Raw genomic sequence first — 12,853 nt, 5'->3', positions numbered from 1 at the left:
CAGAATTGGGACACTAGGAGGTCAGATGTGTTCAAAGTAGAATGAGTCATAACAGGCTAAATTTACATATATTCACCTTTATTGAATCTAGCCTGTTCTCATCACCCGTCTTCCTATAACTGTCACAAGTAACATTAGAAAAACGGCTAAAATCATCACGAATGCGTCCATCCATGTGAAATTCTGTATCAGCATTTCTTACTCTCTTGGAACACTTAGTATAACACACATGGACTCCCTCTGCTACCGCCTCCCTGGAAAAAAAATAACACAACTTGAGTTTTTTAACAGAAAAAGGAGATTTATTTATCAATAATTCATGAGTTCTCATCGAACATGCACGAAGCAACGGTGCTATTCAATAGAGAATACTGTCATCTGTCGCTGTTTTATTTGACATTTACACTTTTTTTTTTGCTTGGTACTGCAAAACTTTCTTGGATGCCACACTAAGATTATTTAAATGAGAAAACAAAAAGCACTCAGTGTACGCACACTTCTTTTACCTGAGAATAGTAGTTTGAGCATATGTATAGTAGTTAGAAGGTGCTTGTGGTAGTATAACGTTCTCCACCATATTATCTACACTGACACCTAACAGCCCATTTGGTAGATGGATAAATAGTCCTGAGTGGATGAGTGAAAGACTGCTTGAATAAATAGACAGAGGGCCAGAACAGTGAATGAAAGCTAGAATTCGTACAGATATGTATACATGTAGCAGAATAGGGAGAAAACAAATAATAGCTGTTGTGTGAAGGAAGCTGACACAAATGAATTGCCACTGCTGATGCCAAATAAATATTTTAAAATGGCATCAGAGGGAGGCTCAATAGTATAAAATTGCAAGCATGAAGAGAGCATTTAGCACAATGACATTATAGAGTTAGGAGGGCTTAGCATTTTCTTGCTAATATTAGGCTCATGAAAATCTTTCTGCTCTATAGGTTAGTTATTATTTATAAAAATTGCAGAACCAGCTGATACATTCATAAGCTAATTATTGTAGCAGCTGGGTATACATGGTGCAATATGTCTGAGGCTGTGAAGTATCACAGATTTCTTGGGGCCTGCTGTGGTGTGTGTGTGTGTTTGTGTGTGTGTGCTGTTGAAGGCTAGAGCCCTTAATCTGATCAGCCAAGCAAATAGTTTCTGGGGAAACTGGATTAATATTTCCCTAAATAACAGGAATGTGATTCACCTTCAGAATTGAGCTCCGCTAAACATGCCATTAGCTTATGTCCACTGGGGAATCCAGACGTTCTCAGGTGTCCTAAGGATGGGATCTTTGCCTGGTAACTTCCTTTGCCAGAAATTAATTTGGTTTGCTCATGTCTGCACACATGGTCACACTGCAGTCTAGTTCTCTCCTTAATAGCTCCACGGTCAGGACCTTGCAAGTTGCTTGGCAAATTGAGCACTATCCTTCCTAAAGACTAATGGCAGAGAGCACATAGTCCATAATGAGGCCTGTAGTGTCAGGCTAAGTGACTGTAATGAGTGCAGATTATAGCAGCGCTTATCAATCAAATGCAGTCGAGTGTTGTGCGAGGCATTCCAAGATCATAAGCAGAGATGGTAGCAGTCAGCTGTCACTTGTCTCTTTGCAAGCGGAGCTTCCTCATAATGTAGCTACATCCTTTGACAGGTCAGAAAGTCTTAGGGTCGAGATCACTCAAAATTTTGACTTCTGAACAGCTGTAGGGTTTTTCTTTTACTTAAAAAAAATTTCTGTAAAATTATAGGTCTTCATCCTACGGTTTTCCTTGGGAGATGTTAGCCATACCTGCTTGAAACATTTAAAAGTGTTCAGTTGGAGACCTATTTGGATCAGTTAAAAAGTTGGAGAAATAGGAGCTTATTTCCCCCCACAGATGGTTTATTTTACATTTCAAAAATTATTTCCTTTGTACAAAGGAACCCTTGAGAAAACACTTTGGAGCTGAGAGAGTTAAAAAAAAAAATTAGACACAGGATTTGGGATAAGGGGAAGAGAATGTTTGTGGAAGTCAGCCATCACCTGATTCTGCGGATAGCCACATACCAACTAAAACACTAAATGCAGATATTTATTCCCAGTAAATAATTAGATATCTTCTTTTCATTTCCCCCCACTCCTAGCTTATTGCAAGAAAAGATCAGGTCTGCACAAATGTGGCCTCTCACTTGTAAAAACAAGGCAGTGTTGTGTTACAGATTAGTTTATAAATCCCTAGTGGCTTCACAGTTCAGTGCCTACAGCTGCTGCAGATGGGTCTGGGTTTTTGTCTCTTCGCTGTGCTGCAGCCGGCAGTTGAAGGAGAAAATGGAATGATCAGGTTATTAACATGTAGGCCGTGAGGAAGAGGCTGCACAATGAGAACAGCTGGTGTTGCTGTCTTGGCTGATGCAGCGGAGATAATCAAATCTTGCCTTTTTCTCCCTTTTTTTGGTAAAGGCAGAAGACACAGTGGAGAGTTAGACAAACAACGACATATTATATGAGGTTTTTATAGCACCTTGCATCAGGAGTTGTCATTGGCTTACAAGTTGCTGTTGTTACATCAAAGTCTTTCCATTATTCTTTGGGCCAGTGACAAGCCTTTCTATTTAAGTATCTTCATATACAATTATTTTTTAAAAAAACAACCTCATATTGAACCTTTTAAAAAACAATCTAAGTTACTAAGCTACCTTCTAAAACAAGATAAAGCCCCACTAAAATCACTTAACTCCCAGTGATTTCAACACAGCAAAGATATGCTCAACTTTGTCTGAGTCATGCTCATATTGTCTAAATGCTGAACTGTTTGAAATTGATGGGCTATAAAACGGTCAAAATATTTTATTTAACATGAGTTGAGTTGCAAAACCCGCGTCTCTGGGCGGTCTACAATGCAACAAAGATTAAAACAAAATTAAAACAATAAAACAATTTTAAAATAATAATGGATTCTATTAGTTAGTAGTAATTCTAATATAAGCTACCCTTAATGGAAATTTAGAATTGGAAATGCCACCTGTAATAGATGATAATGGAACACCAGAAGAAAAAGTTCCTTCAATAAAGCTGAGAATTAAATTATTCACTGCTGCTTAACAATTTAGTTATTTTGACTTTCCACTGCAGGGTTGGCTGTGTGAGCTGCTTCGCTGGAAAGAAAATCCAAGTCCAGAAAACCGTACACTCTGGGAAAATCTGTGCACCATTCGGCGCTTCCTTAATCTTCCTCAGCATGAGAGGGATGTGATCTATGAAGAGGAATCCAGGCATCATCACAGTGAACGTATGCAGCATGTTGTCCAGCTTACCCCTGAGCCTGTGCAGGTCAGTTCTCTAGCAGTCCATTTACAATTATTCTTTGTCCTATATTGGCTATTAAAGGAAGTAAACATACTTAGTTCCAGCACCTTCCAGACTTAGAAGCACAAAGCTTGCATTGTCTTTTCCAATGCAAAGTTTTTTGTTCTCTTAAGAATTAAATCGTGTTGTAAGAAGTTTGTGTGTGCATTAATGTGTATATATTCAACGGAAAAGGAGTACTAGCTAGCTAACATATTCTGTGGTTATGTCTTAGTGTTGCTATTAGTGTTGTCCAGTGTCTTGTATCTATTCCTCTAGAACAAGTTAGTTAATAGAAGAATATTTGAAAAGTGACTATTCATTTTACATTTTCAAATTCATTCTCAAGGTTTAAAGGCCAAACTAGACATTAAGTGGGAATTTGTGATTAAATTAGGGAAGCTATTAGAGATTATAAACTCAAGGTTAGAGAAAGGTGATTTGGATTGGGGCTGTGGTGTGGGGACAGAGTTTATTTTTTAACCCTTTTCCTCTGCCCTGTATCCCAGTCCAAATCCTCACCCCTTTCCTGAAGCTGCTGCTGCTATTATTATTATTATCATCATCATCATCATCATCATTATTATTATTATTACTAATAATTCAATTTCTATACCGCCCTTCTAAAAATGGCTCAGGGCAGTTTACACAGAGAAATAATCTATAAATAAGATGGATCCCTGTCCCCAAAGGGCTCACAATCTAAAAAGAAACATAAGATAGACACCAGCAACAGTCACTGGAGGTACTGTGCTGGCGTGGATAGGGCCAGTTACTCTCCCCTTGCTAAATAAAGAGAATCACCACATTAAAAGGTGCCCCTTTGCCAAGTTAGCAGGGGTGACAATTAGCTTCAGAGAGAAAAATACAGGCACATGGGGGTTTGTTTTCTTTCTCTTCAAAGCTAATACCAAGTTCAATGAAGGTGGTTGACTGATTGATTGATTAGGTGCTGTCAAGCTGGTGTTGACTCTTAGTGGCCACATAGATAGATTCTCTCCAGGATCATCTGTCTTCTACTTGGCCTTTAAGGTCTCTCAGTGGTGCATTCATTGCTGTTGTAATCGAGTCCATCCACCTTGCTGCTGGTCATCCTCTTCTCTTTCCTTCAACTTTCCCCATCATTATAGACTTCTCAAGGGAGCTGGGTCCTTCAACAGAGCTGAGAATTAAGTTATTCACCAGTTATTCACTGCTGCTTAACAATTTAGTTATTTTGACTTTCCACTGCAGGGTTGGCTGTGTGAGCTGCTCTCAGTACCAATGAAAGTACTGAGAGACAAAGCTGCCCACACGGGGTATTTCTTTATGAAAAACATGGGGGAAAGAAAAAAGCAAGATATATTTCTAAAAGTCACATGACTATTTTCTAACTATATATGTAACTTCAGATTGCCTTAGATATCACCCGTTTTTCCTGTTGAACCATGACACGTCCAGGTTACATATGGATGTCCACCACGTTGTTGTTGTTGTTGTTGTTGTTGTTAACATTATATATCCTGCTCTTCCTCCAAGGAGCCCAGAGCGGTGTACTACATACTTAAGTTTCTCCTCACAACAACCTTGTGAAGTAGGTTAGGCTGAGAGAGAAGTGACTGGCCCAGAGTCACCCAGCTAGTTTCATGGCTGAATGGGGATTTGAACATGGGTCTCCCCGGTCCTAGTCCAGCACTCTAACCACTACACCATGCTGGCTCTCCCTTATTCCCCTGCTAACTGAGCAAAGAGGCACCTTTTAAAAGTGGTGATTCTCTTTATTGAGCAGGGGAGAGCAACTGGGATGGCCCTATCCAGGCCCAGCACAGCACATCTCTCCAGTAGCTGTTGCTGGTGTCTAACTTTTGTTTATTTTTAGATTGTGAGCCCTTTGGGGACAGGGAGCCATCTTTATTTATTTTTATTTCTCTATGTAAATTGATTTGGGAAATTTTGTCGAAAAGTTGTTACTGTGGCTGGAAAAAGCAACTTTAGTAGAAAATATAGTTTCCTTTCATCTTACCTTCTATAACTTTTTTTTTTTTTAAGATTCAGTTTCCTGATGTTCCTTTGTTACTAACATAAGAATGTTGGTAGGGAACAATTTATCTTTAACCCCACCCCCACCCCCAGGATGTGCTGTTCAGTCGCCACCTTTTGTCATGAAATCATCATTCCATAGCTTTCCCTCTTGTTCGTAAAGTACTGTGTGCTTTTGAAGGGTATTCTGGATTATTCTCAGTATCACTTTATACACCACTTCTTCTTTCAGACATTCTTCTTTGCTATAGTTCTTTTCTAAATAATTGAGCTTACCCCAATATATCAGAACAGCCCTGTACACTTGTATGTAGCAAAATACTAGGGATTTTTAATACTTTTTTTAAAAGGGAGCTACTTATGATATTTCATAGATACTTTGTTTCAACTGGAAATAAACAGCTTTAAAAGTAAATAAGAAGGTAAGAACAGCCCTGCTGGATCAGGCCCAAGGCCTATCTAATCCAGCATCCTGTTTCACACAGTGGCCCACCAGATGCCCTCTCTCCTGCTGCTGTTCCTCTGCAACTGGTATTTAGAGGCATCTTGCCATTGGGGCTGGAGGTGACCTACAGCCCTCTGACTAGTAGCCATTGATAGACCTGTCATCCATGAATTTGACTAAAGACCCTTCTAAAAGCCATCTAAGCAAGTGACCAACACCATATCTTGTGGCAGACAATTCCATAGATTAAATTATGTGTTGTGTGAAAAAGTACTTCCTTTTGTCGGACCTAAATTTCCAGTTTCATGGGATGAGCCCTGGTTCTTGTGTTGTGAGAGTAGAAATATTTCTCTCTGTCCACTCTCTCTACTCCATGCATAATTTTATACACCTCTGTCATGTCTTCCCATAGTTGCCTCTTTTCCAAACTAATTTTTTAAAAATAATTTTAGGAACTTGTTTTTATAACTATTTTATTTTGTTGTTTTTATTGTGTCATGTATTTTAAACTGTTAGTTTAAAATATTTTAAATGTTGTACACTAGAGATGTACATATCAGGTGGTATAAAATATGATAAATAAGTAAGTAAATAAATAAATAAACAAAAAAAATGCCCCAGATGTTGTAGCCTTGCCTCATAAGGAAGGTACTCCAAACCCCTGATCATCTTGGTTGCCCTCTTCTGCAACCTTTCCAGTTCTACAATGTCCTTCCAAAACTTCACGCAGTACTCCAATGTGGCTGCACCATTGATTTGTATAAGGGCATTATAATATTAGCATTTTTCTATTGAATCCCCTTCCTAATGATCCCTAGCATGGAACTGGCCTTTTTCACAGCTGCCGTGCACTAAGTCGACACTTTCAACTAGCTGTCCAGCACAACCCCAGGATCTCTCTCCTGCTCAGTCATTGACACTGACACAGACATAGGAACATAGGAAACTGCCATATACTGAGTCAGACCATTGGACTATCTAGCTCAGTATTGTCTTCACAGACTGGCAGCGGCTTCTCCAAGGTTGCAGGCCTGAATCTCTTTCAGCCCTATCTTGGAGAAGCCAGGGAGGGAACTTGAAACCTTCTGCTCTTCCCAGAGCGGCTTCATCCCCTGAGGGGAATATCTTGCAGTGCTCACACATCAAGTCTCCCTTTCATATGCAGCCAGGGCAGACCCTGCTTAGCTATGGGGACAAGTCATGCTTGCTACCACAAGACCAGCTCTCCTCCACAGACACCATCAATGTATATGTGAATTTAGGTTTTTTGCCGCAGTATGCATCACTTTACAGTTGTTTACACTGAAGTGCATTTGCCATTTTGTCATCCACTCCCCCAGTTTGGAGAGATCCTTTTGGAGCTCTTCATGATCTGTTTTGGATTTCACTAACCTTAATACTTTAGTGTCATCTGCAAAGCAGGTTCAAATGACAGCTATAAGTATACTTTTTGGTGCTAGAGTTAGTTTAACAGTTGACCTTGATAATTTAGCCTACTTTTGAAAAACTTTGAGCATATTACTTTTCTGCATAGTGTGTGTAGTTTCTTAGTGACACATTACACTACATTGCAATGCGATGCGTTTGTATTTGTCAGCAAGTTACAGAGCCTTGGATTAATTATTTATTACCATCACAATATGAAAAATGAAGAAAAATAACTGGAACCAGCTGGCAGCCACATATAGCAGAACTCTGGAGACTCTCCAGCACAGTTGATACATTAGATCTGTGCTTTAGGAATGATGTTTTAAGATATTGTTGTGCCTCTGATATGCCTCCTGTGCCTGTTAATCTGATGCTAAATCCTGATTTTGGTTTTGCATTTAGGATCTCTATTATGCAGTTAGTCAGAAAGGATAAGTGAGAGCTAGGATCAGGTACACCAAACTGAAACACACTTGTGATGACTGGGGTTTCATTGTGGTCTTATGTTGATAGTAAGGATTCTGGTATCTTTGACCATCTCCAGTTTTTGTAAACGTAGTTTATCAATCTAATATTTTCTCTGTCCAAGCTAGTTTGATTTTTCTAAAAGGTTGCTATGTTTTGACTGTTCTACTACCTCTTTGGACTGTCTGGCTTTTTCATTAGCTGAGGCACTTTTAAAGGAGTTCATTAAACAATACACCATAAATATCATGTATATTTGTATTTTCCTCCTCTTATCTTAATATACCTGCAATGATTAGACTGTAGCTGGAATATCTCAATTGCTATTTCATTACAAGATGAATAAACCCAAAGATGAGTTTGAGATGTTTTAGTTAAAGACTAGAGACAATTATCAATACATTAATCCTGTGGGTGAAACATTTTAATGTATTCCATATTTTAATAAAGTCGTGTTTTCTGACTACAGTCAGCCCCAGAACATTCTGAACCTGAGATCATCCACTCAAAGGGATAAATTTATAACTGACAAGAAGCAACACTTTCCTCTTTAGTGATGGAGAGACCTAATCCTAGCCCCAATTCTAATTTCTATTCTTCTGTTTCTCCCTCACCACATAAGAACTCAATAAGCCACTCTATAGAATGGTAAGTCAATGAAGTTATGGCAATCACTTTATCAGCTCCAGCATCAAGACTGGTGGATCTTTGAGAAGCTTCTTGTTGGCTCTTTCAGCCTTAGTACTGGGACTGAGAAAGCAAAAATCTGCCATTACAAATTTAGTAACTATGACTCAGTAACTATGAGGGTTAAGATAAAAGTAAACCTCCAAACTAAATGTTCAAAAAAGTGCTTACATGTGAAGATATTAGCTGAATGTTCCCTTTATGGTTATTATAACATATCCTGGCTTGGTAGTTCTTAGTAACAGCTTGCATGTTGTAAGCCTAACAAATTTATTGCATTCTATGTGGAATGTGGATTGGTAACATCATAGAAAATGCTGATGATTCAACAAAGTGGCTAGAGCTACTTGACAGATTATGAATAGGGGCCTGGTGTACTTTTGCATTTCCTCACCCAGAAAGCAGTCCATAATGGTGCTTCTAGCAGGGGAGGAGGAAAGAGAGAGGAATGTTGCAAAACAAATTTGCATTCAGAATGCAAATCACTGGCAAATCATGGGAAAAGTTGTTTTGGGGCAGCAAAGAAATTGCCAGTTTTTACAATAAAAACCTGGTTCAGTGCAGCTACTTTTGTTATATTTATTATCTGTATCTTGCACTTGTGCATTTTTATAAGCCTTTTTAATTTTATTTTGGAGCAGGGCTGTTACAAAAGCATAACTGGGTTTTCTGTTGCTCATACTTTTATCCCCATGCCTTTGTTTCTTTTGGATTCTTAACAGCTTGTGAAGCTTTCTTCACTGGTTTCTTGTCTATGTATTTTTTCATTGAGCATGGTTCTTCTGAGCTGAGGCCCAAAATCTCTGGTGTGTCAGAAGCGTATGATCTTTGGCTAGTAAGAGCCCCTGGTGGTGCAGTGATAAAACTGCCGCCCTGTAACCAGAAGGTTACAAGTTCAATCCTGACCAGGGGCTCAAGGTTGACTCAGCCTTCCATCCTTCCGAGGTCGGTAAAATGAGTACCCAGAATGTTGGGGGCAATATGCTAAAATCATTGTAAACCGCTTAGAGAGCTCCGGCTATAGAGCGGTATATAAATGTAAGTGCTAATAACATAATCTAGATGTGGGTGGCAATGGGACTTCCCAGAATTTTTGACAATGATGACAAGAAAAATGAAGGATACAGACAGTGAAGAGGAAATTAGAGAAGCATTCCGTGTATTTGATAAGGATGGTAATGGTTGTATTAGTGCTGTAGAACTCCACCATGTGATGACAAATCTTGGAGAGAAGTTAACAGAGGAAGAAGTGGATGAGATGATTAATGCTATATTTTATCTTAACATTATCTTAACATTATATCTAACACATGAGAAGAACGTATTGGAGATAATATATCTAGTTCCCTCCTATATCTTCCAAACTGACCATACCAGTGAGGAGGAATAATCTTATAGTGCTAAATTAGTTTCATCACTGAGCTAATCTATCTATATATTTAATTCTCTAAGGCATACTTGTGGCTAATCCCATGCATGGCAGCTCTCATGAGAGTTTGGAGAGCTGCCGGATAGGCTAGCCACAGAACGGGTGGGAGAGGGGAAAATGGCGGCAGCAGTGGCAGCCAAAGAAAACTCTGGTGGCTGGTGGCAGGATGAGTAGGAGGACAAAACGGCCGTGTGCCGTGCAGGCGAGCAAAGTGGCGGGGGATGGGTGGGAAAATGGGGGGCAAAACAGTAGTGACAGCGGCCGGGGAAGAAGGTGGTGATGGCGGCGGGCAGGCCAGGGAATGAAGATGCCGGGTGGATGGGAGAGAAAATAACGATGGGGGAAATGGCAGTGGCGGGCGGGGGGGAGGCGGCGGGGCAAGTGGCTAGAGACACAGATGCTCTGCGCCCAGCCCAGCTAGTTCATCCTTTATTTATTTTATTTATTGTATGTATTATATTTGTATCCCACTCTTCCTCCAAGGAGCTCAGAGGCTGTTATTTTTACCCTCACAACAACCCTGTCAGGTAGATTAGGCTGAGAGATACATGACTGGCCCAGAGTCACCCAGTGAGTTTCATGGTTGAATGAGGATTCGAACCCAGGTCTTCCCGGTCCTAGTCCAACACTCTAACCACTACACTATGCTGGCTCTGTCAATTTACTTGGACAGAGAAGCCTGCCTTAGTTGGGAGAATGTTTGTTGTTTGCATTTGCATTCAAAGAGCAAATAATGGCAGGTTTTAAAAAAAAACTCACAATGGCTCTGCGTGGTAGGTTAAGTGGAGAGAGAGAGAGACTTGTCCAAGTGCCCCCACTCCCACCAACCTGAGAGCTTCATGGCTGAGGTGGAACCTGGTTTAAATTTATGTTGAATCAAGCTGCTAAGAGTTTTGGTAAGGATAAGCTAAACATCCTCAGCTACAGTGAGGTACTCACTTTTGAGAGAAACAGGAAACCTCCAATTTCATTTTCTGTATAAATTGTCAAACCAGGAGCATGAGCTCGAAGAACCATATTGATTGAAAAAGAGACAAATGACATTGCAGACCCAATGAAGACACAAGGCAAGAAGTGGAATGAAATGGGCCATTTATTGAATGCAACAGTTATTTTTATTATTATTATTATTTCTTGTTTAGACAGTCAGACAGGTGTTATTGACTGGTTTGTTTTATCCAGACATCGAGTCCTTCCCAAGGACCTGGAATGGCTGAATTTTATTATCAATATTGTTTTTGTTGTTATGGATATCATTGCAAAATATAGGCTGTTCCTAGTAAAGTTGCTTTTTGTAATTGGCCAATGGTGATTTATTATTTATTATATATTAGATTTCTATACCACCCTTCCAAAAATGGCTCAGGATGGTTTATACAGAGAAATAATAAATAAATAAGATGGATCCCTGTCCCTAAAGGGCTCAGAATCTAAAAGAAACATAAGATAGACACCAACAACAGTCACCGGAGGTACTGTGCTGGGGGTGGATAGGGCCAGTTACTTTCCCCCTGCTAAATAAAGAGAATCACCACATTAAAAGGTGCCTCTTTGCCTAGTTAGCAGTGGTTCAATATAATGTATGGAGAGGATAGGCACGCCACCCCTCCAAAAGGGAGACCAGGACAAGCCTGTACTATACCCAGGGAGAGAAAGAGGGTTGCTGCTCTTGCTGGAATGGAGAAGGTTTGGAGGTTAACCCCAGCTAACCCTGCCCCAAACCTGACTGGCCAGTTGCCAGGCCCCTCAAGCCTCGCATGTGAGGCTGGGGCAAAGAAGTCATGCCCAGACAGGCTGGGCGAGCGGCCACATTGCACTCAGACCCAATGAAGACATGAGGCAAGAAGTGGAGTAAAATGAGCTACAACTTTATTGAATTCAATAATATAATGCATGGAGAAGATCAGCGCTCCACCCCCTATAGTGCGGTTGCTCTAGAATTGCTGCCTTCAGCGCAAATCTGCCTAAATTCCCAGGACAACACATCTTAGCTCCAGAAAGCATCAGCCCTAAGGCTAATGTTCTCCATCTTTGCCACTGTCAAGGCTCCTACTTCAAGGAGTCACTGTCAAGGCTGCCACTGTCAAGGCTCCTATGGCAGTGGTTCTGCTCTTACCTCTCGGGCAGGTTCCAGATGGTGACCCTTGGAGACTGTTGTTCTTCAAAATCTGAACTTTTGTATGGTGTTCCTCAGGGCTCCGTATTGTCTCCAATGTTGTTTAACATCTACATGAAACCACTGGGAGAGATCATCAGGAGATTTGGTGCAGGGTGTTACCAGTATGCTGATGACACCCAAGTCTATTTCTCTATGTCAGCATCATTGGGAGAGGGCATAACCTCCCTAAATGCCTGCCTGGAGTCAGTAATGGGCTGGATGAGGGATAAGAAACTGAGACTGAATCCAGATAAGACGGAGGTACTCATTGTGCAGGGTCGAAACTCAGGAGACGATTTTGATCAGCCTGTTCTGGATGGAGTCACACTTCCCCAGAAGGAACAGGTACTCAATCTGGGGGTGCTTCTGGATCCAAGTCTCTTCCTGGTGTCCCAGGTTGAAGCAGTGGCCAGAGGTTCCTTCTATCAGCTCCGGCTGATACTCCAACCACGTCCATTTCTTGAGATAGATAACCTCAAAACAGTGGTACATCTGCTGGTAACCTCCAGACTGGATTACTGTAATGTGCTCTATGTGGGGCTGACCTTGTACATAGTCCGGAAACTACAGTTGGTTCAGAATGCGGCAGCCAGGTTGGTCTCTGGGTCATCCAAGAGACACCATATTACTCCTGTATTGAAGGAGTTACACTATCTGCTGATATGTTTCCGGGCAAAATACAAGGTATTAGTCATAACCTATAAAGCCCTAAACAGCTTGGGCCCTGGGTATTTAAGAGAACGTCTTCTTCGTTATGAACCCCACCACCCATTGAGATCATCAGGAGAGGTCCGTCTGCATTTGCCACTGGCTCGTCTGGTGGCCACTCAAGGACGGGCCTTCTCAGTTGCTGCCCCGAGGCTTTGGAATGCGCTCCCTAGTGAAATAAGAGCCTCCCCA

The 12,853-nt window shown here is 40.8% G+C and overlaps 1 protein-coding gene across 2 annotated transcripts in view; it reads left to right on the top strand.

Annotated features, from left to right (window-relative positions):
- The window catches only part of SATB2 (SATB homeobox 2), a 277,520-nt gene that overhangs the window by 212,899 nt on the left and 51,768 nt on the right, over positions 1 to 12,853 (top strand). For both annotated transcript variants that reach the window (XM_053283545.1, XM_053283544.1), the window contains one exon: positions 3,110 to 3,307. In XM_053283545.1, coding sequence (XP_053139520.1) covers positions 3,110 to 3,307 — 198 coding nt within the window. The remainder of the gene's footprint in view (positions 1 to 3,109; positions 3,308 to 12,853) is intronic.

The sequence above is a fragment of the Hemicordylus capensis genome, chromosome 1 (assembly GCF_027244095.1).
Source record: "Hemicordylus capensis ecotype Gifberg chromosome 1, rHemCap1.1.pri, whole genome shotgun sequence".
Taxonomy (NCBI): Eukaryota; Metazoa; Chordata; class Lepidosauria; order Squamata; family Cordylidae; genus Hemicordylus; species Hemicordylus capensis.
Note: the sequence above shows the minus strand (reverse complement) of the source record. Positions and strands in the feature narration are given on the sequence as shown.